Source organism: Myiozetetes cayanensis, unplaced genomic scaffold, assembly GCF_022539395.1.
Source record: "Myiozetetes cayanensis isolate MyiCay16 unplaced genomic scaffold, myiCay2020 scf12, whole genome shotgun sequence".
NCBI classification, from domain to species: Eukaryota; Metazoa; Chordata; class Aves; order Passeriformes; family Tyrannidae; genus Myiozetetes; species Myiozetetes cayanensis.
In genome coordinates this window covers 26,341,797-26,367,997 of record NW_026086826.1, presented here as the reverse complement: position 1 = coordinate 26,367,997, position 26,201 = coordinate 26,341,797, and the positions used below count along the sequence as shown (strand labels likewise).

General features: G+C 55.7%; 2 protein-coding genes across 3 annotated transcripts; one reads left to right on the top strand and one right to left on the bottom strand.

The window, feature by feature from the left end:
• Positions 1 to 589: 589 nt before the first annotated feature.
• KIAA1614 (KIAA1614 ortholog) lies at positions 590 to 9,686 on the top strand. Its single transcript, XM_050306326.1, has 11 exons — positions 590 to 651; positions 2,183 to 2,187; positions 2,320 to 2,934; positions 3,437 to 3,500; positions 4,629 to 4,775; positions 5,433 to 6,676; positions 6,750 to 6,888; positions 7,597 to 7,801; positions 8,275 to 8,387; positions 8,512 to 8,696; positions 9,032 to 9,686. The coding sequence occupies exons 1-11, from the start codon at positions 590 to 592 to the stop codon at positions 9,223 to 9,225; spliced, it is 2,973 nt and encodes a 990-aa protein (XP_050162283.1). The 3' UTR covers positions 9,226 to 9,686.
• A 347-nt stretch (positions 9,687 to 10,033) lies between these two features.
• On the bottom strand, positions 10,034 to 24,216 carry STX6 (syntaxin 6). Of its 2 annotated transcripts, none has more exons than XM_050306733.1 (8): positions 24,130 to 24,216; positions 21,365 to 21,534; positions 20,691 to 20,785; positions 18,931 to 18,993; positions 16,787 to 16,909; positions 15,425 to 15,531; positions 13,792 to 13,886; positions 10,034 to 12,286 (listed from the first exon to the last, which is right to left on the bottom strand). In XM_050306733.1, exons 1-8 carry the CDS (start codon positions 24,162 to 24,164, stop codon positions 12,210 to 12,212), a joined length of 765 nt encoding a protein of 254 aa, XP_050162690.1. In that variant the 5' UTR covers positions 24,165 to 24,216; the 3' UTR covers positions 10,034 to 12,209. The 2 variants fall into 2 exon arrangements, with proteins under 2 accessions (XP_050162690.1, XP_050162691.1); XM_050306734.1 differs by lacking the exon at positions 24,130 to 24,216 and adding an exon at positions 23,353 to 23,798.
• Between the last annotated feature and the right edge of the window lie 1,985 nt (positions 24,217 to 26,201).

Below are 26,201 nucleotides of genomic sequence, written 5' to 3'. Positions count from 1 at the left end.
TGCCTGGCTGGTGGCAGGAGTTTGCCTGCTCTTGCTTTGGCACCTCACCGGGAGGTTGGTTTGTCCCCAGCTTGATGGGGACAACTCCCAGATGTGTTTCATCTCCTCAGCCCGGGCACAAGAGCCGAGATCCCTTTCTAGAATGGCATGGAGGTAAGGATTGGTCCTGGCATTGTGGGAGAGGTTTCACCCCAGCACTGGGGTGCAGGGTGAGGACGGTCTCTGTGCCTTCAGCTCTTCCACAGAAAACTGTCAGCCAGCCCCTCGTGCCTGGAAGCAGCTGAGGGAAGATGCTTGGTCTGTCTGTGGAGCAAGGAGTCATCCCGGCTGTCACTCCCATAGGGAGAGGAAGCCCTTGCTCTCACTTTTGGCCACGATGGGGGGCCCCAGGGCCACCAGGGTGGCTGAGGACATTTTAAGAAGATAAGAGTGATTTCTTGCTGCTCGTGCTGGCAGGGGCCGGCACGGCTAGAGCCAGGAGGATTAAAACAATTTCATAATCCTGGTGATTTCCTTTTGATCGGGATTATGAAACCAATCACGAATATCAGAAGCCACAGCTTAAAGCAGCAGCCAGAGTGGGGCCGGGATGTCCATGGCCCCCACAGCACCCCTCCTGCCCCCCATGGACGGCAGGTCTGGCACCTCCAGGTAAGCACTGCCCACTCGGGACCCTCATCCCGCCTAGAGGGGTCTCAGGGAAGGGGCATGGGGGGGGAGGGTGGAACGTGGGGAGCTCATGTGTGTCAAATGCTGGATCTAGGGGTGACGATGTGTGGATGCATCGAGCTTGGCTCCCACCGTGCTCCTTCCTGGAGAGGCTCGGCTGGTCCTGCCTCGCCCTGGGGCCAGGCAGGATTTGGCCTCCAGGAAAGAGAATGCTTAGCACAGCTGCAAAGGTGTGATGCTCACGGGAGGGTGCCGGCAGCCGGCAGGCTTTGCTGTTCGAGAAGGTTGTTGAAAAAAAAATCCCCACCCAGCGGGACCACCCTCCCCATCTTTTTGGAGCTTCTGGAAGCCCCAGCCTCCAGTGCGGGACAGACAGACCCCTTGGCACCACCCAGCGCGCGGGGAGGTGGGCTGGCTTTGCTCCCGCCGCCTCCCCAGCCCGCAGCCCAGACAAAGGACATTCCTGAGAGCGGGCCAAGGCAGCTGGGATGCCTCCGTCCCGGGGTGTTGGATTCCCCTCCTGTGGGGTCCCCTCCGTGGCAACCCGGGGTGTTGGGTCGTCCTTTCTGTCCCCGACGTATCGCGTGGCCGCGGTGACATCGCCTTTCGGGGCCACCAGGCCGCCGGAGCGGGGACGGGCCGGGTTTGGCCGAGTGCCCCGGCTCCTCTCCCCCCATGCCTTGCAGAGGAGGAGGAGGAGGAGGCGGCCCCAAAGCCCAGCCAAGCGGCTGAGCTCGGGCTCTGCTGGAGGGGCCGGGATTTGCTGGTTTGTCCGTTGGGAGTTTTTTAATTAATTTTTTTTTTTAAATTCTTTTTTTTCCCTCCCCTGCTTCCTTCCTTTCTTCCGCGTTCTTCTCCCTCCTTCCAGCCCTCTCCCGATACTGCTCCGGGGGTAAGGAAGAGCCCTCGCTTCCCGCTCACTACCCCGTCGCACTCAGCGCGGAGCTGCGGGGAGCCAGGGGGCGATGGGGCCCTGGGGGATGTCACGGGGATGCTCCTTCAGTCCCGACCGCGGGGAGGGCACCTCTAGGGGTTCCAGTAGGGACAGGACGCTCCTGGTGGGGCGCAGGAGGGCAGTGGCACCTGGGTGCCACCACCGGGACTACGAGGCCGGCGCAGGACTAGTGCCACGTGTGACTCCGGGGGCCGGGGTGGAGCAGAGTGTGGCGTCTGTCTGGTGGCACTCGCTGAAGCGAGTTGTAGCCGTGAGGGATTTCTGTTCTGGGGAGTTTTGGGGCCCCGGTTTGACCCAGAAAGTGCCAGTTCCCTTCGGGGCATCTTTCGTGGGCAGGCACCCCTACTGCAACTCAGACTTTGGCCACCTGCTTTGGGGAACCACTGTTCCCCATTGCTCCCCCACTGCCTTCCCGTTCCCTTCCCCCTCCCCAGCAGTGTTGGCACGGTGTCAGTGCTCTGGGTGGGTGGCTGGCTGGGTGGCCTCGTGCTGTGCCACCTCCCCATCCCCTTCTTCGCCAAGCACACTCTGGTGCCATTGCACACATTTTCCCCCCAGCACAGGTATCCCCATCTCTGCAGAGCCTGGGGCAGGCAGAGTGATGCCCTTTGTGGAGGCACCAGATGGGGTGCTGGGGAGGGCGAGGGCGGTGTGGGAGTCACTCACTCATCCTCCACTGGGTTTTCTCTCCGCAGGACTCATGGAGGGGAGCTCTCCCGCTGAGGCATGGTGTGTACCGCGACCCCCCAAGCAGCACAGCCAGAGTGGCAGCCGGACCCCTGTCCTGCTGGAGTGCCCTGAGGCCATCCATGGCCCTCACACCGTCCTGGAGAGTAAGGTGAAGGCGCTGAAGGAGAAGCGGGGTGGCGGCAGGCCAGGGACCCCTGCAGCCACCCCTGAGCGCCCCTCGCCCAAGAAACCCCGGCCCTGGCGGGGGAAGCCAGGGGTGGAGCCACAGACTCAACTACGAACCTACCTGACAGATGGGCTGCTGGATGGTGGGGAGCCTGTGGATGGTAGCCCCCCAGCACCCTGCCCTGGCACCCCAGGGCTCTGGCGGGTGCCGGCACACAGGAGAGATATGCTGGGAGGCACTGAGCTCCTACAGGACAAGGACAGCAGGTCCCGGTGCTCTGCCTCCCTCCATGAGAGACACTTCTTGGATGAAGAGGCACGGACCCCGCCATGGGACCAGAGGGGTCCCTCTGTGTCCCGCCCTGCAGCAGAGGGCTGGGAGAGGCTCTCGTTGTCCGAGCGGGTAGAGAGGAACCGGCAGCTGCTGCAGGAGGTGCTGGGCCTTGCTGCTCCTGGTGTGTATTTTGGGAAGGTGGCAGCCGTTTCAGGAGAGTTGGGGGGTGTGGGAAGGAAAAGCTTTGGGGCAAAGTGAGGTTCTCCTTGGCATCCTCCAGGCTTCCACTGTGTGGATGCAACACCATTCACATCCCTGCCCCATCCCCTTTATTGGGATGTAGGAGATACCAACAAGATGTTCTGGGTGCTGACAGTCCCTTTCTGGTGAAGAATTTCACTGCTGAGAGCAAGAAACCCACTTTTGGAGCCCTCTGTGGGCATCACTGTCCCTTAGGAAGCTGCCACCAGAAAAGGGAATTAATTTCTCTTTTGACAGCATCTTCACCAATGACCCCATGGTCCCCCCCCAACAGTCCCACTCAATGCCACGTGCTGTTGCCCCATATCCTGCACTTCTGCAGAGGGTGTTGAGATGGGGTAAGCAAGGGGTGCTATCCAGAGGGGCCAGGATGGGGGCTGCCATCCAACCAGGCCAATGCCTTTCTCTGTCTTGCATTTCAGAGATGCCGGCTAGTGACGGCGACTGGGACTCGGGGGTCTCACTGCAGGACACTGAGGGCTGCAGGTAGGTCAATCCCAGCATGGTAGAGATGGAGGTTTCCCTCTTTCCCTCTTGTGTTTTAAATACATCCCATGAAGCAGCTCTGGGGAAGGGCTGTGGGGCAGCCCCCCGGCATGGCAGCTGGTGGAGGAGCGTGGCCGGGCTCTAGCAATGCTTCAGAGCAAGCTGGGGCAGGATCTGGATTTTCATGAGGTGCCTGAGTGCAGGGGACCCCAGCCAGGACCCCTGGGAGGGAAGGGAGCTCGGGAAGATGATGGGACAGAAATTTGCTCCAGGTGCTTAAGAAGATTGAGGTGGGCAGGCATGTGTAATCTTGTTGAACTAATGATAAACCTTTGAGGTATGGACTAAAAATAAGGAGGTGGGATGGGCAGGTGAGCTGGGCAGCAGCATAAGAGGCTGGGGGCTGCCTGAAGGAAGAGACTGAGTGGGGAGAGGCCCCTAGGATGGTGGTTCTATTCCTCTCAGGTGGCTGGATCAGTGACAGGGGGGTGCAAGGTAGAGCCAGGGAGTAGGGGCAGCCAAACTCTGGGGGAGTTTGGACTCCCCATGGTGCTGCACAGACAGGCTAGTGTGTGCCCACCCACCTGCCCTGAAGAGGTTAAGGCTGGTCTTCCCAAAGCAGCTGCCTGAGCTGATTATTTTAATCAGGAGGATTAGGGCCATGGCCAACCAGGAAGGCCGTGTTGGAGCAGAGAGAGCTCATAGGCCCTCCACCCTGCAGCTGGCAGGACTGGGAGTGCAGGGGAAGACCCCCTGCAAGGAAGAGAAGGCAGCTGGGTCAGGGGGGGTCATCCCAAACCTACCTGCCTCCCCATCACTGCGGGATATACAGCAGTGGAGATGGGAAGCAGCGCCTGCCTCAGTTTCCCTGTCCATCTCTTTGATGTCCATGGCATAAAGTGCTGCCCATGCCCAAGCTGTGGGTGCTGAGCCTTCCCCCAAAACATCACCTGTCACTGGGGGGAGACAGGGCGTCTGCTGGGGCATCTCCCGGCACGACTGCCAGCCTGCCCACGAATGGTGGCTGAGCCCCGTTTTCCCTGGGCAGAGCAGCCTTGTCGTCACTGTTAAACCACGTCTAATCCCTGTTATTTTTTCCTAATCCCCCTCCCCGCTGGGGGGCCACAGGGCCTTTGTCCCTGGGCAGGAGCTCGAGCTGAGTCCGCGGCATGAGCAGGCCAAGCAGCTGCTGCAGCGCGCCCGCATGAAGGCTCAGATGAACCCCCTGCGTGCCAGCCACGACATCTTCCTCCCCACCGCCCTCCCGCACCCCAGGTCAGTACCACCACTCCACCTGCCCCTCCCCTGCCTTCTCCATGGAGTTCCCAGGGCTGCAGCTGGGTTTGGGACACACACAGAGATGCAGCTGTGTGTGTGGAGTGCACACATATGCTCAGTCATGCATGTGGAGCCAGGGGTTTGACCCACTGTGTGTTCCATGCAGCCTCTTACCCTGGATGCAGGAGCATTTTCTACCTGACCTCTTTGCAGCACAGTATTTGGGGGGTGTTTAATTAAATGCTGTTTTACGGTCACACGGAGGCATTAATGGCAGGAGGATGGCGTCTCCCAGCTGATGGGGTGTGTTTTCCCAGGGCAGACTCACTGCTGGAGGCTGGACCAAAGCGGCACCTCGCCGTGTGTGCTAGATCATGTGCAATGTGGTGTTCCTGGAATGATTAACCGCACGCCTCGGGTCAGGGGGAGGGTGATGGAGGTTGGGCTGTGGCAGCGGGATAGTGCCGCAGCCTCTCTAGATTCCAGCTTTAGGCTGGATGGGGGAGCAGGGCTATACACAGCCAGGGAGCACCGGGTGCAGTTTCCTCCTTGCCTCATCTCTGCCCTGGGTTTTTCCCCTCCTGCCCTGCTTTCCCGAGGGACCCGGGCAGCCCTCGCAGCTTGCCCGTGTCCGTCTGTCTGTCCCCACCGTAGAGAGCCCAGCGGAAGGCCGAGCGTTGCCTTGCGGGACGGCGGGAGCCTGAGTGACTCGTCCAGCGGGGAGTCGAGCTGCGGGCGGCCGCGGCGGCCGCGGGGACCGTCCCCATCCCGCGTCCGCTTCGAGGACGAGTCGGCCCGCGACGCCGAGGTGCGGTACCTGGAGCGGCTGCAGCTGCGGCACCGGCGGGCGCTGGGCTCGGCGCTCTCCTCCCCGGAGGCGGCCGGCAGCAGGCAGCCGGGGGACGGGGCCGGCCAGCCCAGAGCCCGGAGCGGCGACCTCGTGGCCGGGGGCAAGTGCAGCGCCTGCGGTTCCTTCCTCGGTGCTGCCGTCAGCCGGGGCACGGACGCACAAGCTGCCACCAACGTGGCCAAAAGCAGCCCTGCGGCACAAAGAAGCATCCCGAGGGATAGCAAGGGGCCGAGCGCTGCCCAGACGGAGCCCAAAATCAGGCCCCTGGGCCCCGGAGGGTCCCCACTGTGGATCCTCCCCTCCCGGCAGCGCATCCACACCGAGAAGATCAAGGAGACGTACATCGGGGACGTCACCTACATCGACGAGGTGGACTCGGCCCTGGAGAGCACCGACACCTCTGACGGCTGCCGGACGGACAGTGAGGAGGCGGGACCCCGCAGCTCCCACCTGCGGGGGCACCGAGACCCCCGGACTCGCGGGCACAGAGCCCCCCGTGCCACCCCACCGCCGGAGATGAGGGCTAGGAAGGGGACGTGTGTGGCCAGCGGTGGCCCCCGGGCAGAGGACAGGGGGAGCTTAGGTGGTGCCACAAACCAAGTGGGAGCTGTTTGCCCCCTGCCGCCGGGGAGAGCCAGTAGCCAGGAGGATGCAGAACCACATCGGTATCTGGGGGACAGCAAAGGGGCAGGGAGCACCACTCATCCCCCACAGCAACCCAGTGAGCCCCTGGACCCTTCCTCTCAGCTGAGGACCAGCACATCCATTCCAGGCACCCACCTCCCTGCTCCCCCCCCCACCAAGAAGACCTGCTCCCAGGTGCCTTGTAGGAAAGCCCTCTTCTCCAGTGGCAGCCGCCGTGCATCGAACCAAGGATCCCGAGGCCCAGAGCTGGATACTGGCAGAGCTGCCTCCCCCCAGCCTGGGGGCACAGAGGGGCAGAAAAGTCCCTGCAGCCCCAGATGGCTCCCAGGGAGCCCCCTCCGTGCCTTATCCACCAACAACTGCAACAACACCCATGGGCAGGATGCCCCGGGGACAGCCAGAGGTAAGAGACCCGTGTAGGAGGTGCTGGGGGTGTCCCCAACAAAACTGGCACATGACTCTCGCTGTGGTTACAGGGGCAGCGTCACACCCCACCACCGGCCCTGCCACCCCTATACCCCAGGAGGCTGCTCGTCCCCCTGGAGAAGGTGCTGGGACACCTGGAGGGCGGCAGCAGCAGCAGCAGTGGTGCCCGGCTGGGAGCACAGCACATGGGTGAGTGTGAGGGGTCACAGCATTCTGTGCTGTGCAAACCCAAGCATCACTCCTGGGCACTGCAGGATGCTACCAGGCTGAGTCCCCTGAGGTTTCCCAGTGGGACTTGACCCTTCAGCCCCCAAAATCTCCCAGAAACCACAATATGAGGGTGACAGTGGGCCCATGTATGGGTGTGGGTTTGGGAGTGTGTTAGCATGGGTTTGGGGGAGCTGCGTTTTTGCTCCACATCTGGTTCTGATGAGGATATTACAGCAAATGTGACGGAGGTGTTTTGTTCAGCGTCACATTCTCCTCTTTGGGGAAGATCAGCTGCCTTGGGGTTCCTCAAGAGTGATCCTGCTGGCCCTGTGCCTGGCACTGTGTGTCTCAGCCTGGCAGTAGGGTTTGGAGGTGGTGCTGGGTCCTTTGAGCCCCTTGGCAGGATGTGATCTCTTGGGGCAGAGAGCAGGGGAGGTCCGAGAGATGTTAAACCCTTGAAATTATGGGGAAAACAGGGAGGGATTGCTTCAGATGGTGACAAACCTGTGCATGCTGGGTCACTGCTGTGGGGAGGTGGCTGCACCCTGATCTCAGCATGCACCTCAATTTTGGCTCTCAAGGCTGCAGAGGCCGGTGCAGGATGTGCCTCCAGCCCTGAGGCAGCTGCCAGTCCTGCTGTCTCCCAGAGAGACACATGGTGGATGACCATCATCCCTCTCCACCCAGGGAGCCGGGCCGGCCAGCGAGCCGCAAGGGCAGCAGTGCTTCGTCACTGGGGCTGAAGAAGCTTCTGTGCAGCCTGAGCCAGAGCACCAAGGAGCGCCTGGGCCGCTTCCGCTGCTACAGCATGGAGCAGCTCCCGGCCCCCAGTGGCTCCCCCCGAGGGGGCCCTGGCATGAAGAAGTCACCCTCCCTGCAGTCCCTGCAGCTGGTGAGCTTGGACATCACCCCACCCAGGGTGTGTCCGTGGGAAGATGGGCATCCTGCAAGAGAGAGGGTGCTAGGCTGGGGTGGAGCATGCCGGGGCATGGTGGTCCTGGTGGGGTGTGGGGGCATGTGCCAAACCTACTGGGTTTGAAAAGGTGGGAGCTAACAGGGGAGTGCAAGGGGGAAGGAGGGAATGCGTGGGAGTGTGAAAGAGCAGATTTGGGGAGGGGAGTTGGGGGGTAGTGAGGTCATGGGTCATGTGACCCAGCCAGGTGAGCAGGAAGGTGCCTCCCCAGGAAATGCTGCTCCTCAGGTGGGTGTCCTGGCCCAGGCTGGGGACACTGGCTCCTCCCTCCTCAGCGGTGGTTTGTGGAGTGCTCCAAGGGGGTGGGATGCCCCTCCTCCTTCAGCACATCGGTGGGTGAAGCACTGCAGTGAGTGTGACTGTCCTTATCTCAGCCAGGTGCTTTTCCCCAGGTGTCACCCTTCTGCCAGCCCCAAAAAGCCTCCTCTATCCAGAGCCTGCATCCCCTCCTGGGCAAGGCACCCCGTGCCAGCGCCTACCTCCCGCTCCAGACCACGGCTGACAGGTAGGATGCGGCCTAGCACATCCCCACTGTGCCCAGGAAGGCTGTTCAGGGGTGCTGAGCCACATGTGGTGGTCCCCAGAAGCTTCCTGCATCCTCGTTCACCCCAGCTCCCCTCTCCCCATAGGAAGGGGGGCTCAGAGCTGTGGCGCTCGCTGAGCGTGGAGGACATCGGGGCACCCAGCCAGCTACGCGCGGTGGGACATGTGGTGGAGGTGTTCCCTGATGGCACCAGCCAGCTGGAGCTGCAGCGACCCCCCAACAGTGCCTTCGGGTTCTCTGTCACCTCCGGCTATGGCCGGCCTGACACAGGTATGGAGGGATCATCCCAAAGCTTTGGCACTGCACACACAGTCCCTCCATGGTGGCTCTCGTTCCTCCGCAGGAGTGAGCCTGGAGATGGGTGGAGGGGGCTGCTTCATCCCCACTGAGCCCTAGAGGAGTGGCAGTGGATGGGGGGATGTTGCCACGTGTGGCTTCAGCCGTGCACAATCTCATGTGTCCATAAGTCCTTGGCTTGGGACATGCAGCCTGTCCCAAAGGCCGTTAATCACGAGTCAGTGACTGTGCAGCCCCTGGGCACCCAGGCTGTGGTGGACAGGGTGGGTGAGACCCCCGGCCTGCCCCCCACAGGTCCCTCTCCACAGGTGTGTACGTGCAGGAGATGGCAGATGCTGGCACGGCCAAGCTGTACGCGGGGCTCCTGGGCGTGGGGGATGAGATCCTGCAGGTCAACGGCGCGGCTGTGTCGGGGCTGGGGCTGCCCCGCATCCGTGAGATGCTGCTCCAGGCGGACACCCTCTCCCTTCGGGTGCTCCGCCACCGCCCGCTACCACGGTAGCCCCAGCATGGCTTCTGCAATGGCCAGCGTGAGGAGGAGGAGATCCCAACGAAGTCCCAGGATGCTGCAGGATGGCACAGGATGGACGAGGTTGCCTCGTGGCGCCAGGGCCTGCCCTGCTCCAAGTGCAGTACTTGGCTCACTGCTGCAATGGGGGCAGGTGGCTTTCCCAGCCCCCACCTCCTGGAGACAGACAGGAATCAAGGACCCCCCCCAGACAGTGTCTGATGTCTCCAGAAGCTGCCCCTAATGTGGGAACAGGGAACAGCCCAGCCCTGACAGAGCCAGGCAGGTCTGTCCTGTTGGGCACTGGGGTGACCAGTGTGGGGATGCCCCATCTCTGTGATCCCAGGAGACATGGGGCTCCCTGCCAGCACTGCCAACATGCACTCACAGGCTGGTGAGGTTCTTTTAAATTATTTTAAACTGAAACCCAAAAATATATCTCTGGAATAATGAAATACTGCCCTTGGCTTGCAGCTGGCATGGAGGGGCTGGGGTGGTGCTTGCTGGCACAGGCAGGGGGGTAGTCTTTGCCGCCTGTTTCCCCATGGCACTGCTGGGGGTGGGGAGGACCTCAGCCTTGGAGAGTTTCTTTTTTCTAGCCACATTAAGGGGAAACTTGTGCCAAATGTGTCTCTCCAGCAGAGAGAGGTGGCATGGCAGCAATGGCTGCCCTCTGCATGGTGCTGCCCCACATCTGGGGGTGATAACCAGCATATGCTGGTGGGAGTTTTCCCCGCTCCCTGGTGCTAGGAGACCCTCTGCTTGTCCTGGAGCAAGAGTCAGGTGAGAAGGACCAGAGATCTGCACTTGCTGCACCTTTATTTAGTGTTAACAGGAGGGGCACCACCAGCGACAGAAAAGCAAATGTACACAGGAAAAGGGACCAGAGACAGTCGGGTGGCGTGCGGTGATTCCAGCAACTGGGCCACCCCCTGAACTACTGAAGGAGCAGTCCTGCACAGGAGTCGTTCCTGGAGGATGCACAACCGTGCCAACAACAATGCAGGGATTGGAGGTGTGCAAACACCATCCGGCAGCAAGCCCTGCTCCCTGGCCAGACTCATGCTCCCAGGAACCTGCTCTTGGAGAGCTATAAGCCCGAGGAGAGCAGCGCAGACGCTATGACAGTTAGCCTTGGAAAGCAGACACCACCTACTCCTTGCAGCGTAACCAAAGGAAACAGAACGCTCTGCAAGGATAAGGAGCCACTGTGAAATGAGGAGTGCAGGTGGGCATCGAGGGCACCACATATGCATTAACAGTGAGAGCACCTGGGTGGGCACAGGGAGGCTCAGCTGGGCCCCCATCTGGCACCTGGCTGTGGAAGGCACGATGCTGCCGGCTGTGCATCCAGCGGCAGGGATGGGGGGCATACAGACCTTGGAGGGAGCCACAAACCTGGTGGGGAGGAGTGTTCAGTCCCAGAGGTAAAGACATCCGGTGGCAAGCTTCCAAGGCTGAGAGGATGATTTTGGGGCAATTTGCAATTTCAGCAGAAGTCTTTGCGTCAGTGCCAATTAACTTCCTCCCCCAGCCCATCTGGGAGCCATAAGCCAACCTGTCCCGAGTCTTTTCATGTTTGCAGCTTTAATATGGGAGCAGAGTGGAGTAAGAAACCATTTTTGCTTTCCTGAAGCGTCACCCCACATCTCATGATCAGTGCTTGCAGCATGACCCCCCTGCCTGCCTGTTCCTCCCCAGTGACACTGCCCAGGTGAGCTTTCTTCACCAGTTTGGTATTACCCACCTGGCTACTCCAAATTCATTGTACAAGGGAGACAACTCAGCTACCTGACACTGCTGAGACAACTCAAGTGACAAACTTGAAGGTAACAAAAGGATTGGGAAGGAATATGGGAACATGATATAGCTTTGAATCTCCTGCCTTTCGGTTGCTTAAAATGGAGGTGTCCAAAAAATAATGGTTGGGAAAAATTAAGAAAACCTATTTACAAGTTCCCATGCACTTAAAATACATCATTGAGCACTGTTTCTCTGATCATGCATATCATGCACCTGCAGAGAGAACGTGACTCTGTTATCAAAAAAAATCTTCAGAGTTTTTTTCTTTTCCTTAAAAAAATAAGTTATTTTAGACCTGACAAATCACTTGCCAAAGGGAAGCAGCTGTTAAACAGAAGCAGTGACTCAGTTATACAAGGGCAAGGAAAGCATCAGTCAATGAGCTTCAGAGGCTGTATAATGAGGGAGGCAATTTTAAAAGCTTTACTACACTCCCTCTCTGGCTCACAGCTGATTACCAGTCCTTGGCGTGCAGCAACCCAAGTTTAAAGCTCTGGGATGTCTAATGGTGCCCGGGTGGCTGATAGCAGGACATGAGACCCTCTGGCTTTGCCTTCTGCCCAGATTTGGAGGGTGGGAAGGCTCTGCTGAGGACTCACTGTGCTCTCTGGGCAGTGAGTCGGCGGCACAGAGCAGGCGGCAGGAGGGAGGCAGCGTGGGGCAGGGGGAGGGCGGCTGGGGCTCCCCTCCCTCGCTGCAGCTTGTGGGGTCTCATGCCACCCAGTAGCGCTCGTGGCTGGCACTGGCGGTGCGGTTTGCAATGCTCAGTGAATTCATTAATTTCTCCTCCCTGTCCCGTCCTCCCCAGGGCTCACTGTTCTGTGTCCGCATTCCACCGCAGGCAGCTCTGGACCGCCATGACCAGCTCCTACCTGCACCGGGAGGAAGTGGAGGGCTCAAGTCCCCCTCCAGCTCCCCAGGTCCAGACCTGGAGCTCAGGTCCAGGTCACACTACACCAGGGGAGGAGGCAGCTCCAGTCCTCCAGCCCCTCTCCCCAGGGCCACGTGAGACACAGGCAAAGCCGAGCCACAGTCCTCGGAGGAGGATGGTGAGAGCTGGGTGCAGGTTTTCTTGCCAGGGATCTCTGGGGGCGGACGGAAACAGTGAGAATTTCATTTCCCCGTGCTGACGGGGTGAAGGGGTGGGGAGGGGGTGTCCGAGGAAGTTCAGTCCATCACAGGACAAGGAACAAGATGAGCACCACCAGCAAGATGATGAAGAGTACGATTATTGCACACCACTGGCGTCGATCTGGAAGGAAACAGAAGCATCAGTCTTCCTGCTATAGTGAGAAAGGAAAATTGAGGAAGCACTTTCCTTTGTTGTACCGGTAGGAGCTCAAAGCCACAGGAAGCTTAAAGCCATAACAAGCCAAAACAGAAGTTCCTATGGGAGCATGCCTCACTGCAACATACAGTGCCACAGCCCTTCTCCTCCACGATCCTTCGGGTTTTGGGAACAGCTGTGAGAATTCTAAGCCTTCTCCCCAACCAAGTTCAAATAGATTTGATAAGCTGACTCACAAGCAATTGGAAGAAACAAGCAGAGAGCTGCTGTGTTCGCTGTTCAATTCGTGGAGAATTCTGTTTGCTAGAGGAACAAAAAGGGATCTGGTGAAAGCTGCCTGTCAGGAAGAGCTTGTGGCAGCTCCCCTTAGGAGAGGGCCAGGAATAAGGTTTCCCTGGACATCTTTACACTTCATTGCCTCAACACTGTATTGTCTCTGAGAGCTGCTGTCTGCCCCTCTGATACAATGGTGCAGCAGTGGGAACAGGGCTGCTGGCATTTCCCAACTCCTGGGCTCAGCAGCTATGCTGGGAAGAGCCCTCCTAGTCGGCCCTGGTACATCAGATGCCAGCAGAAATGCTCTTTTCACAACACTCAGAAACACTCTGCAATGATTCATGGGTTTTCCCAGCGGAAAGGGCAGGCAGATACACAGGGTTTGCCAGTGGTTGTGCTGCTGCTGGGCTACTGGTGACCCAAAGTGTGCTGTCAGCACTCCACGTGGTCTCTCTAGGGCTGTATTCCCACCACCTCATAAATCCCCCAGACAGCCTAATCCTGCAGAGCAGGATTTTTCCTCCTGGTTGGCTGCTGCCTTCACAAGGTACCTGAGCAGTCACAGGAGAGGGGTACTGGAGGAGGTGACGCCAGGCGCTCCGCCAGCGCTGGGAGAGGGGAGCTGGCAGCAGGGGACTTCCCGGCAGGCATGCCGGGCTTCCTGTTTGCTCTGCCTGTGGAGCCCTGCCAGCCCACCAGCTTCAGGCACAGCCTTATAAGGACTTTTCTGTGGGTTCAGCACAGAATTCAGCCCTTTCCTCCACCACCTGAGAGAGATCTGATTGACCACAGACCTGCAGGTGCCAGCAGCCCAAGGGCAGGTGGGATTTGGGAAGGGGCTTGCTGCAGGCATTCTGGTGTGGGGGAAGCCACACACAGTGACCAGGCTTAATGGCACCTTGACAGCTTTTGTTCCACAGGCAGCACGGGAAACTGCAGCAGAGCAGGAGGCTTCAGGACTTCCCCTCCTACCAGCTAGAAGGGGATTTTCCCAGCAGTAGCGGCATAAATAGAAAGGCATCTGTAAATAAAACAAAGGCAGCTGCTGGGCTTGGAAGTCTTCCCCCTGGTTAAACACTGAGAGCTGCTCCCTCCCCTCTGCTGGGTGGGTGGGAGCACACAGTGTCCCAGTCTGAAGATCTGAGGGCTTATCCCTGCCTTTCCAGGACTGGATCCCACTTCCCAGGACCTACCGCTCGTCATGTGAGACACTTTGGCGAGCTTCTTCATGACGTTATCAAGCCGCGACTGAGTGCTGTCTAACTCATGGGAGAAGTCATCCAGCATCCTGGGGACACAGAGGCAGGACACTGGTCAGCAGGTGGCACATCCCTTTGGGATTTTGCAGTGTGCTCACACACACTGATCAAAACACTGATGGAATCGGAGTATCACACTTTGGCAGAGAAAATGAGCATGCCTCCATCTCCTGGAAGCACCCAAGGGGAGAAAAAACCTGCTAAAGCAGCAGCTCTGCTTCGGTGGGAAGTAATTTGGGACTCGTCAGACTGATCCCTGCTGTGTGTTCGCAGCTGAGCTCTCATGCATCTGCAAGATGAGGAGGGGGGCTTTCCTCTTTACAAGAGGAAAGTCTCATTTATAATCTGTGATCAGCAAAGACTGGTTAAGTCTAGGTACCAGCTTAGACTTTAAATCTCTTTTCTTGTTCAAGGCTTGCAGTGGAAGCTAAAATTTTGTTTCAGTCATGTATCAAGTGGGAATGAGATCTGCAATTGCTTTGAAGGTGCTTTTTAAGCTCTGTGTGGAAATTACCCCTCTGCTTCTTCCACCCAGCAACTGTAATGAATCTGAAAGCCTTCCTCAATCCATGCTTTGTCAATGCCATTGCACATTCAGAATCAAGGTACAAATCCAATTGTCTCTAGCCAGTGGGACTTTAAAGCTTAATGTGTTTAAAAGGATTGCTTCCTTCATCTGGAGTTCCGGGGCACTTGTTAAACCTTCATTCAGTGGGAGAAAGGAAGAGTTGTAAAAACCTCACTGTGGTAGTTGTGTGCTAGTCTAGCAAGCACCGATGGCTTGTGTGATTATCTGAAAACAGACACACCACACTGACCTCTTCTGTGAAAGCAGAGGACTCTCACACTGCAGGACTTCACAGAGAGGGTGGGTTTAAAGTTCCCCTTCTCCATTAAAGACGACACCACTTCACAAGTCACACGGCCCTCCAGACTCCTACCAGCCAAACACGCAGGGTTTTTAGGCATGAACCCTTCAAGCCTCTCTGGAAGCACTGCACAACTGGGAACTTGTTTGCAAAGGACAAGAACTGGGAGAGAAATCTAATTTATATGTAAATGGGTGGATGCAAATGACTTTGTGAGCTGCCCTTTAACCCTTTGTGTGGGTGAAGGCTATTTTTAGCTTTGATGATGAAGAGCAGCTCTGTGTTGTGTGTTTCAGGGCGGCAAGGCAGAGCTGAGAGCTCCCAGCTTCAGCAGTTATGCAGGATCAGCACAAAACCCTCTGGAGTAGGGAAGTGCTCAGTATCCCCCCTTACACAGCACCTCCCTCCCTTATTTGTCTGCTGGTTGCCTGAGGGGGAGCATGTGGAAAGAAGAGAGGAGGAAAGAAAGGTAAGCTGGCAGCTAAACCTGCCCTAGGTGCAGGCTTACAAACAAAGGAGGCTGCAGTTGGATCCTTGCAGATTACTGGTAGATGTTTTCCAAAGGTTGGCTGGGAGAGGCTGCCTGAGGGACCAGTAAATTCAAGGCCCTAACAAGGGCAGAGATGAGTGTTTGAGGACCTCCAGCTGTGTTGCAGTCAACCCCATACCGGGTTTTTGCTGCCACATCCCACACTTACACTGCTTGCTCCTCCAGCTCCCCGCCAATGCGCTGGGACATGTTCTTCAGCACCCCAATGCTGCCAGAGACCAGCTCCAACTGCTCATCTTGCTGCTCCACAATCAACTGGGGCCAGAGAGAAGGAAAATGGGCAGTTACAGGTCTGCCTCCTGCAGCTGGGCTGGAACCAGCTGATCCAGTGGACAGTCGCTGCTCAGCCAACATCAGCTGTGAGGCCTGGGCTCAGAATTAAGCCACCAGAACGAGGACTGCGTTCCTAAGAAATGCTGGAGAGGTGACAGCCACAGGAAAGCCTCCGTGGCATGGCATCACCATGGCACAGCAGGCTGCAGCCTCCAGACATCCCTGCAAATCCAGCCTCAGTTCAGCCATGCTGCACCCACAGCTAAAGTGACTGTGGGAAGCCACATGGACTGGTCATCAAAACCTTGGCAAAGTAAGCAAGTATGGCAGAGGACACCTGGGAGGCATGCTGATGCTGTGCCTGGGAAATCTGGAACATGCTTCAGCTAACAAGAGGTTAATCCAAGTAAGAGCCTGTTGCAGCTTCTACAGCTAAAAATAGGCAGCCTGGCTTCATGTGCCAAAGGAATAAGTCTGCTGATGTTTTAAGTCATTTTAAGGACAGTCATGCTAAGGATTACATTTACCCTAGTTACCTATTTCTGAATCTATTTATCTTCCTAGATTCAGTAGGTAAAACACATCTGGAAGCTGGGGAAGTGTCACAGGTCAGGAGATTTAACAGAGTTTGCCATCTCTGAGAAGCTGCCTGAGTAAAGGCCTACAGTTGGCTAGGTTGCTGCACATGGTCTGTGCCTGGGCCGGGCACTTCTCCAGGCAAACTCCCATCAGCTGGGAAGTGCCTCGCCAGGGGTTCTCCCAAAGCCCAGGCTTTCTCACTAATCTCACAGTGACAAAGGCAGGAAAAGGAAGCAGGCGCGTGCTCCTACTCCCAGCTTGTTCTGAGGGAGATGCACAACAACAGCAAACACTTTTTAAACAGGGGAAATTGCGTAAGAGAAATGGGCTCTTTTCTGTTTCTACTCTTCCAAAGACTTCAGCAATCTTTGTACTATTACAGCTCTGCATGCTCCATTTTCCAGATTGTGCCTTCTAAACAGAGCAGAAGCCTCATACCTCAAGGGTTACAAGCTCAGTGCCAAGATGCATCCAAAGCTGTGCTGTACAGGAAATGCATGCACAGATACATGCCACAGGCAAAGAGGATGACTGTCAGGCTCCTGGATCCAGACTAGCCCAGGACTGGATTTTTTTTGCTCTCACTGTCTGTACCTTATTCCCCCAGCACCCATTTGGCAGCAAAGCTATTTATTCTGCATGGTGCCAGCTGCCTTACCTGTTGTTGCGCTTGCTGCTCCTCGATAAAGTGTGAATTTGCTAGTTGCAGCTCCCGGTCCAGACGGCTGTATTTGTCAGGTCCAGAGCTCCAACTCTGACTCCCACTGTCTCCCAGGAGTGCCTAAACAGATGCAGAAAGCCCTTAGCAACACTCTTGTGTCTGCTCACAGCCGTGTAGTTGGAAGGCAGACAAGGCAACACTCCTGTACACACACACACACACAGAGCATCCCTTTCCTCCTGCTCTGTTGCTACTCAGCCAAACTTCTGTCATGGACTAAACCAACACAATGCCAAAATGCCAGCCTTGGAAGTCTCTGCAGCCTTGTATTGCAGATATGCCTCTCCAGCAGCAGGAGAGCTGGAGCATGGCAGGTCTGCACAGCATCTGGACTGCAAAGGCCTACTCAAGAGGCACAGCACTGTGTGCTGGGACATGTGAGCTGGGTAGTATCCGGATATATTGTATTAACAGATGTACAGCACTGTGCTGCTAATGACAGGGGCCAGATAAAGTACTTAACCATTAGGCTGATAGTAAGATAGCACAATATAACCAGAGCAGTGCTGTATGCTTATGTTCTATGATCCAGGCTGCCTGTCGCTCCAGCAGGTGGTTCAGTTGCCAGCTTAAAAGGTTACGCTTGCTCCCTGCCCTATGACCTGGACAGAGCCAGCAGAAATGTGGCTTTCCAGCTGAGTAGTCTGGTCCCTGGAAGTGGAGTAACACAAGCAACAGATGCTGGACAATGAACATGACCTGCAGGTGAGGAGCTGCACCCTGCAGCACTATGGATGGGCTAGGGAGGAGCTCTGCCCACTGGTGTGGAGGCAAGGCTGACTTGTAACGAGACCATCCTGCAGGCTATGTTTGTGGGCAGGAGGGGATGACCGAGTATTTGTAAAGAAAAGCAAGACAATGACCAGGTTGCTCTGTGAGGTTGAAAACAAGGTGGTCTCTATGGTTCACCTGCGTCATAAGGTTCAAGGAGGGGTGAGGAAAGCTGACAGTCTGATCATGCAGGAAGCCAGCAGGACATCTGGCTCTGTCTGCCCCTGCGACACTGAGTGAGCCCCTGGTTCCCTCCAGTATGTGGCAAGGGCAGCTACTGTGTATTTAATGCTATTTAATGTGCACTAGTTTGCTGCAGCTTCAATAGAAAGGCCTCTGTTTGTCAGCCTTAGCCATGAGGGTCAGGTCAGACATGGAGTCCAGCAGCCTCTGCAGCCCTGCACAAGCCTTGTGAGCTGGAGAGAAGGCAAGGGATTGGGAAGTGAGAGGAAGGCAGCAAGGGGAAGTCAGTTTTCCTGACCAGATGTCGCTGCATGAGTTGGGCCATATGGTCTCCTACAGCCAGCAGGAACCTTGTGCAAAGAGAAGCAACAAATCCCAGGGAAAGCTATGGGCTTGTTTGAGCAAGGGTGTCAGGGACTTTGCTGCCTCGAGTGTTTGCCAAGCACATCAATTAGCCCTGAGACAAGCTCAGGAACCAGATCTCTGCTTCTCAGTGGCTTGTTACAGTTTCTTGTTTTTGCCACAGGTGGTAAGGCTGATGCAGAACAGACAAGTTAACTGTGCACATCAGCTTTAGTGAGACGGCTCTGGAACTCAGCTCCGGGATCTCCTTACAGCCTCCCTGTCAGCTGGGAAGGAGTACAAGCTGCATCTAGTTCTATTCCTTAGATTACAAGTGCAGAAAACCCGAGTCTCCTTGAGCTTCTTCCATCTTCTCACATGGCTATTATGAGAGGCAGCTGTGCAAAAGGATCTTGGCTCCTAAATCCAGCAGAGAGCAGGATTACATTCACTGACATGGATTCTGAGGTGGTCTCCCCCCAAGGAGGAGGGAGACTTCCCTTTCCAAGGGATGATGCAACGCTGACAGTTGTACACAACTAGATCTGAAGACACAGACAGATGGTGAGTGCTGACTTACTGCTTTGAGAGACAGGCTTGGAAAAGGGTGGCAGCAACGTGCCTGTGAAAACCAGCTCTCCCAGGTCAGCCAAACAGACACGGCCCAAACACACAGCTCAGCCGCCACGTGCAAGCCCCTTCCCAGAACACAGGTTTGTATGGGAATCAACTACAAACAGGATGTACATTGTAACAGATATATATCGCCTGTTTCTAGTTCTCACCTGCCTGTTTTTCCTTTCAGCCAGCGCTTGCATGGAGGAGTTAGACATCTGATCCTTCATATCCTGTTTGTTCAACAAAAGAAGCAGCATGTGAGCTTTGGATTTGAGGTGACAGGCAGTTCCAGAGTGTTACAGGGCTGTCTATACCCAGCAAGGCTTCTACAGGGGGAGTGAGGGAAGGCAGGTTTTCTTTAAGAATGTACAGGTTTGAAGAGTCTGGAAAGATATCATAGGAAGTTTCACTGTAGTTCATATTGCTCTACCAATGCTAAAACCAATGCCAGTGGGATATTTTGAAAATATTCCTTATTTACTACTCATTTTGCTCTATTACAACTAGAAACACTTCGATTTGTATAATAAACCAATATTCCCACTGATAGAGTGTATGGAAGAGTAATGTTTGTTAAGGCCTTGGAAGACTGTAACCCCCTGTGCTTTGTTCCCAGGTTTTATATCGCATAGGATGAGGCAGATTTCCTGTCCTGTGGCCATCCTCTCTGTCTGTGCCTATGTTTTCTCCTACCAATTAATTTTTGCTGCGGAATTCCTGCAGAAGGTCACTACCCACAGAAGGCTCCCCATCTCAACGTAACATAGTCTAGTTTTTATAGATGAGCAAGCAGTCAATGTGATCTGGCAGAGGCTGATCCCCCAGCACAGTCCTGTTGCCACCAGAGCATTCAGGTGTGTTTTACCATTCAGAGATGTGCAACTCATCACCCGAGAGCACCAGACCCGGTCGGCTAATAATACATGTGCTGCTGCACATCACGAATTCCCCCCTGAAAACTGGAGGTCAGCTGCACACCGCCACCAACCATTTTCATTTACCAGCAGGAGACACTGCTCCAAAACCCGTTAGCCAGCAGTTTTCAGCCAGGGAAAGAGGACCAGAGAATGGGCTTGCCTGATCCTGCTTGTTTGGGAGTGGACCACACCAGGGGCAAGGCAGCAAGCACATGCCTGCTACCTGGGGCCAGCACGGTTTCGGGATCAGTTCCCAGGTAAGCCTTAGGAACTTCATTCAGACCGCAGGACTGCAGGTGGGGTAACAGGCCTGCTGCCAGCCACAGCAATTTTCCTGTGGAGCAGGAACATCAGAGTCATGAGGGGCAGCAGAAACTCAGTGTAGCTATTAATAGAGAGAAAACTTCCTAACTAGCAGCTTGTTACCAGGCAGTGAGGCTTTGGGGAAGACATTTCTTCTCTTTTTATTGCTACCAAGTTGTTAAAATCTCCTTTTTGCTTCTGAAGTGTAAGCTTAAACTAAAAAAATGTCCTTGAGTTAAAAATAAATCTAGTGGTTGCTTGGACTATTTTTCAGGGGTAGGAAGTTGAAGTTACCATGTCAATAACACCAGGTTTTAACCATCTGCCAGTGTTCAAAGTGGTCTCCCTGTTTTTGAAAACTAGTGCTACAAGTGGTCAGGACTGTTGTGATTTCCCTCAACTCTCAAGGGAGGCTCCAGCCTCCCCTGCATCGCAGCGGGGTCTTTACTCTTCCCCCCCAGTTCCCAGGGTCAGTGTTGCAAGAGAGGTGTGAAGACTTCCAGGGACAGCAGCAGAAAAGGAAGGAATGCTATGAGACACCCACACCCCCAATTTCACCTGGGCAGCCCCAGGCAGGAGCACATGGGGAGGAAGTCTTGGACAGAGCAGGTAGCAGGTTTATTCTCTGCTCCCAAGCTTGCCTTTTTTTAGCCACCTAACCACCCCCCTGCCTTCCCCATCTCTGACCCCAAGTCCACATTCCTTACCCTGACCACCTGCCGTGTGCTGGTGATGAAGGCTTTCCTGATGCCCAGCTCCGTCACGTCAAGGTTGAATTTCCGCGGGTTTGCCTCAACAATGCGTGGGCAGGAAGTCAAGGAGTCCCCGGAAGCGGTGTTGGGTACACACATGGACACACAAAACCCCAAGCGTGCCAAATGGCCATTTTTCTGTGCCTGTTCCCAAAATTTGATCAGCAAAATACAGAACACTGGACAGAAGAACAGGAATGGCAGGAATGTACTGTGCAGTACACGCACCAGCGGTAGGTTCCTCTTTTCCATGTTTTTTTTTTTTTTTTGGTTCTGTGATGCTGTGCAGCACTTTCAGGAGCGTTCAGATGAACACAAGGGAAAAGGAGTATTTCTGGAAGCCAGCCTAGAGTATGACTGACTCTGCAGAAATTCAGATTCATACAACACAATAGGCTTTCTAGAACAAAGCATCTTAGAATATACCTTTAAAAAGGGAAATAAAAATGCAAAGGGAAAATCCTTGCCTTAATTTCTCATCTGCAGTTTGAGAAGAAACAATGTAAATGTAAAATTCAATCCCAAACAGTCCTGATTTCTGCAAAAAAATGGCAAGCACTAGTACTTGGGGGTTTAGTACAACTTGGGAACCACAAGCCCCTACCTCCAAAGGACCACAGAAAGGATATTAATGGTTTCATCCAGGTCTTCCAGGTCCCACTCGATGCTCCGCAGGTTGTTCCTGAGCTCATTTGTGGTCCAGTCAATTTCTTCTCTTGTGGCGATGGAGGGATCCTGCAAGAGCTCTGTCCACCTCTGGAAGAGCCCCTGGGCAGTGTTCACGGCTTTCTGCACCTCCCTGCAGCCAGAGTGAGCGAAGAGAAGCCAAGGAATTATCATCAGCTGCCCTGCAGTGGTGACAAAGGGACTGGCCCATGTCCAGCTCAGCAGGGAAGCAGCAGCTTCCTCCCAAACATCTTTCTTTCAAACAACTAGTTTGTTTTGTAAAATAAGGATTTGCTCTACCTCCTGGACAGTTCTGTCTCTTGCTGCAGCACAAGGCGCTGAGCAGCAACAACTTACAGCTATTAATGCTGTAAGGGGACCTGTTTCTTCAGGGGAAGTGTCACACAGGCAAGCCAGGGCAGAGGGTCTGAAAGAGGTAGCTCTTTGGTAATCCATGTTCTGCATTCCTCTCAACAGTTTTCCTCTGAAGGCTCTTGACTACCCATGTAAGATACCCCAAGGGTACAAAGAGTTACAGGAACAGTCCCCACAGCATGGCCAGGCAGACTGTTGAGTGCAGCACTGTTTATTTTAATTCAGCATTTAAAAAATACACAGCCCTACTATGCTGGCTTAGGGAACACAAGTTTTTTCTGCTGCTCTAAGCTCTTTTGGAGACGAGTGCATTCACATCAGGGGAAGGCTTTGCTGACAGCACTGCTCTTGGGCAAGCAGGTTTGTAAATTTGGGTGGTGGGCCCTCAGTGTGGTTATCTATATTTACAAACTCTGGGATCCTGTGAACTGCTCTCCCAGGTTCAGAGGGAGTTGGGATGAGAAATGAAGTCGAGACCAGACTGTGCTGATGTGAAAGGTGGCCACCACGAGTTTGCACACAGCACCCATGGCAGATGCAGGTGTTTCATGCCCGTGAAGGAAAGCAGGCTAACATCAGGAGAAGCTCAGGACAGATGAGATGAGCTCACACCCTGCAGGGATGCCAGGACTGCAGCTCTCTACATTACACCAGGGCCTGAAGTCCTCAAACTGCTATCTGAGCTGCAGTTCTCAGTGCCCCAATGCACGCCCCTCCTCTTCCCGCACACCCACGGCTCCGAGTCTGCCACATCTAGTGCCCTAAAGTCAGCAACCCACACTGAAGATCTGGAAAACTTCATTTGCTACACTACTTGCCAGCAGTGCTTTTGGTTTTGTGTTTGTTTTTTTTTCTTTTCATCCGAACACACCTGTGGAAGTACCCAGAAGCAGGAATGTAAAGCAGAGCTGCATGTCCTCTGATGGGGAGAGTTAGAAACACCAGGAAAGCAAGGTAAATGCAACTCTAGTTGGCTCCAGCACCACCAGCCCCTCAGACCTGCCAGGTAAAATTAACTGGGATTGGCAGCACATCCCCTCTCCCCTCCCTGCCCTTCCCCAGATGCCGCAGGAATCTCTCTGGAAAGTTTGACAGGATATTTGCTCCCCACCCATGGCGACTCCTATTTTTTCCCCTTAGCACCGGTTCAACCTGGCAGAGGGACTCACCTTCCCTGGCTGCACCAGCATCCCGCCCCACAACTCCTGTTCTCCGTTGCCTTTCCCCACCACACCCATACAAGCCTCTCTGCTGCTCCTCAGCGCTGTTACATTGTGACCCGGATCAGAAGACCGTCCCCCAGTCCACGCTGAAAGTGGCCCCGGGCTGTGTTCTGAGACTGAAGTGCTTTCACGAAATCACAAAATAGCTGGAGTTGGAAGGGACCTCTGGAGATCATCCAGTCCAACTTCCCTACTAAGGCAGGGTCACCTGGAGCAGGCGTCACAGGATATGTCCAGATGGGTTTGCAATGTCTCCAGAGAAGGAAACTCCACGACCTCCCTGCGTAGCCTGTTCCAGGGCTCTGCCACCCTCAATGTAAAGAAGTTCTTCCTTAAATTGAGGTGGAACTTACGTGTTTGAGTTCATGGCCATTGCTCCTCATCCTGCTGCTGGGCACCCCTGAACAGAGTCTGGCACCATCCGTTTGGCACCCACCTTTGAGATATTTATGTAAATTGATGAGATGCCCTCTCAGTCTTCTCTTCTCCAGAATAAACAGGCCCAGCTCCTGCAGTCTCTCCTCATTAGACGGATGCCCCAGACTCCAAATCATCTTTGTGACCTCTGCTGGACCCTCTCCAGCAGCTACCACGGAGCTACTTTCACCCTATTAGGCACAATTTTCCCTTGACCACCTTTGCGTTTGCCTGTGTTCCGTCTCCTCTCAGCTCGCTTCCTCCCACGGCCATTGTCCGTCCCACAGCCTGGTCCCTGCTCCTCTCCCCCTTTCTCCCGGGACACCGCGGCTCCCCGGGGCTGCCAGCCCCGAGCCCCCGGCCCCGCGGTGCCCGCTGCGTCCGGGGCCTCACCTGCAACTTCCGGGGTGCCCAAGCAGAGTGTGGGGAGGCCCAGCCATGGCCCGGCCCCTCCCCGCCTGCCCCCGGCCCTCCTGTGCCCAGCCGCCACCGCCGGACCCCGCGGTGCCCACACGCAGCCCCGAGCAGCGCGAGGGGGCCCGGCCGCCATTTTCCCCCCCACACAGAGACCCCCGCCCGCCCATCGCTTCCCTCTCCGCGGGCCTCCCGCGCTGCGGGAAGGCTGCGCCTGCCCGCTCTGCGCCCGGGAGCGCCCGCGGCCCCTTCCCCGTCGCTCCGGCCATGCCCCGGAGCCCCCCGCGGGCGGCGCTCACCCCTTCACCACGAAGAAGGGGTCCTCCATCGACATGGCGCTGCCGCCGCCTCAAGCCACGGCCGGCCAACAACCCCCACCCCCTCCGGTAGGCCCCGCCCCCGGCACGCCCCCACCAGAGCACTCCCGCGGCACCGCCTGTGGGGGCGTGGTCGGTGACGTCACCACGGGGCGCGCTGTGCTATCCCGGCGGAACAGCGGAACGGTCCCTGATCTACCAGGGAAGCTTCGGCAGCTTCGGGGCCCCTCACACCCGCATCATCACATGCACGATCAGTCAGGCGGGAAGGGACCACACCGGGTCATCTGGTCCCACCTCCCTGCTCAAGCAGGGTCATCTCAGAGCACATGGCACAGGATTGTGTCCAGGCGGTTCTGGAATATCTTCGATGACGAGACTCCACGTGCTCCCTGGTCTCTGTTCCAGTGCACAGTAAAGGAGTTCTTCCTCATGTTGATGTGGAACTTGTTGTGGATCAGTGTCTGCCCATGGCCTCTTGCCATATGGATCAGCACCACTGAGCAGAGCCTGGTCCATTCTCTGCCCCCTCCCTTCAGGTACTGACAATCATTGACGAGGTCCTCTCTGAGTTACCTCTCTCAGTCACCTTTTCTCGAGGCTGAACATGCCCAGCTCCCTCAGCCTTTCCTCCTAGGAGAGATTCTCCAGACTCCTGACCAACTCAGTAGTTCCCCACTGCACCTGCTTCAGGAGATCCATGTCTCTCTTGTACTGTGGAGTCCAGAATTGCTCAGAGTTGTGGCCTCGCCAGGGCTGACTAGAAGGGTAGGATCACCTCCCTCGATGCCCTAGTCTCAGCAGCCCTATCATGACAGAGGTGGATCTGTATTCCTACTTAATGCCTTCCCACAACAGTCCTCAGACTGAGTCACCAGCATTACTGTGCCACCAGCAAGACAGTGCAGAAGGTGGTGTACATCCCATTCCTCGTGTTATGTGAATTAATAATCTTAATTTAAAAAAAAAAAAAAAAGGAAGAACAAAAAGCAGCCTTCTTAGTGAAGAGAGGAAGTGAGGTAAGGAGTTCAACCACCATCTCCTCACACACCTGGAGTTAGGAGCAGTATTGTCCACACCAGACTATTTTGTGTGGAAGACATTTTGTGCTTTATGCCAAACCCAGGACAGTAACTTCTTTCTCCTTCACAGGATTTGCAGTCTTACAAACCTCATGCAAACCAGCCAGCCAGCTTCTACACCCAGACTCATTGGCCACGGCACAAAAATCTATGCCCAGGTGTGGAGATAATCCAGAAAAAGAAGGGTTCCCCACCATTTGACTGCTAGGCACAGGGATCTCCTGCTGAAAGGGTTTCCTCTATCTACTGCTCATTTCTATTCTGCACCCTGCATTGGAGGCACCTTTCTCACTCCTTGCTTGTCCGCCATCCTAGCTGATAAAACGAGTAACATGCCCTTGCCAACAAGAAGGGGAAACTTCCAGCCACAGGGAAGCTCCAACAGCTCTCCCTGTAGCAGTCTGAGGCCCCACGTCCCTCTCACCCTACATGCCGTCCGACATCACCCATCCTTCCCAGGGCTGGGGTCCCCACTATGGTTCCAAGGAGGAGCAGCTCATGCAGGCTGTGTACCAAGCCACTGTGGGAGGAAAAAGGAGGGGGTAACAGACAATCTGCTCAGGTCCTGCTGCCCTTCCTGCCCCATTTCCTTCCTCCTGCCTTGTGTGAGGTGAGAACAACCCTGCACCACTTGGCTTTTGTCCATTACAAAGGGTGAGGAACCCTCCCTCCCTGACTCCCATCTCTCCTAAATCTCTGGGCTCTGACAGCTGTGAGCACAGGTAGCCCTGGGCTTGGAGCAGCTGGCAGGAGGGGAAGGGAACCTGCAGGGTGCTGGGGGATGTGCCCATCCACATACACACAGCAGAGATCTCTTTGCATGGGGATGTCCTTGCCTAACTCCCATGGGACAGTCTGGCACAATGATTGATGTTGCAGAGGCTTGGCCAGGAGGATTGCCCCAAATTTTGACCAAAGCGCACACCCCTGCCTGCGCTTCCCAAACATGGCAGTGATCCCATCCCAAGCAAA

What these genes read in the sequence shown, in the direction of transcription:
- KIAA1614 (XM_050306326.1), top strand. Translation starts at nt 590, where the DNA reads ATGTCCATGGCCCCCACAGCACCCCTCCTGCCCCCCATGGACGGCAGG. An exon ending in GCTGGGCCTTGCTGCTCCTG is followed by an intron (nt 2,935 to 3,436) that starts GTGTGTATTTTG and finishes CTTGCATTTCAG; the next exon opens with AGATGCCGGCTAGTGACGGC. An exon ending in TGCCCCGGGGACAGCCAGAG is followed by an intron (nt 6,677 to 6,749) that starts GTAAGAGACCCG and finishes CTGTGGTTACAG; the next exon opens with GGGCAGCGTCACACCCCACC.
- STX6 (XM_050306733.1), bottom strand. Translation starts at nt 24,164, where the DNA reads ATGTCGATGGAGGACCCCTTCTTCGTGGTGAAGGG. An exon ending in GAGCTGGAGGAGCAAGCAGT is followed by an intron (nt 13,887 to 15,424) that starts GTAAGTGTGGGA and finishes CTGTGTCCCCAG; the next exon opens with GATGCTGGATGACTTCTCCC. An exon ending in AGTGTCTCACATGACGAGCG is followed by an intron (nt 12,287 to 13,791) that starts GTAGGTCCTGGG and finishes GTTTCCTTCCAG; the next exon opens with ATCGACGCCAGTGGTGTGCA.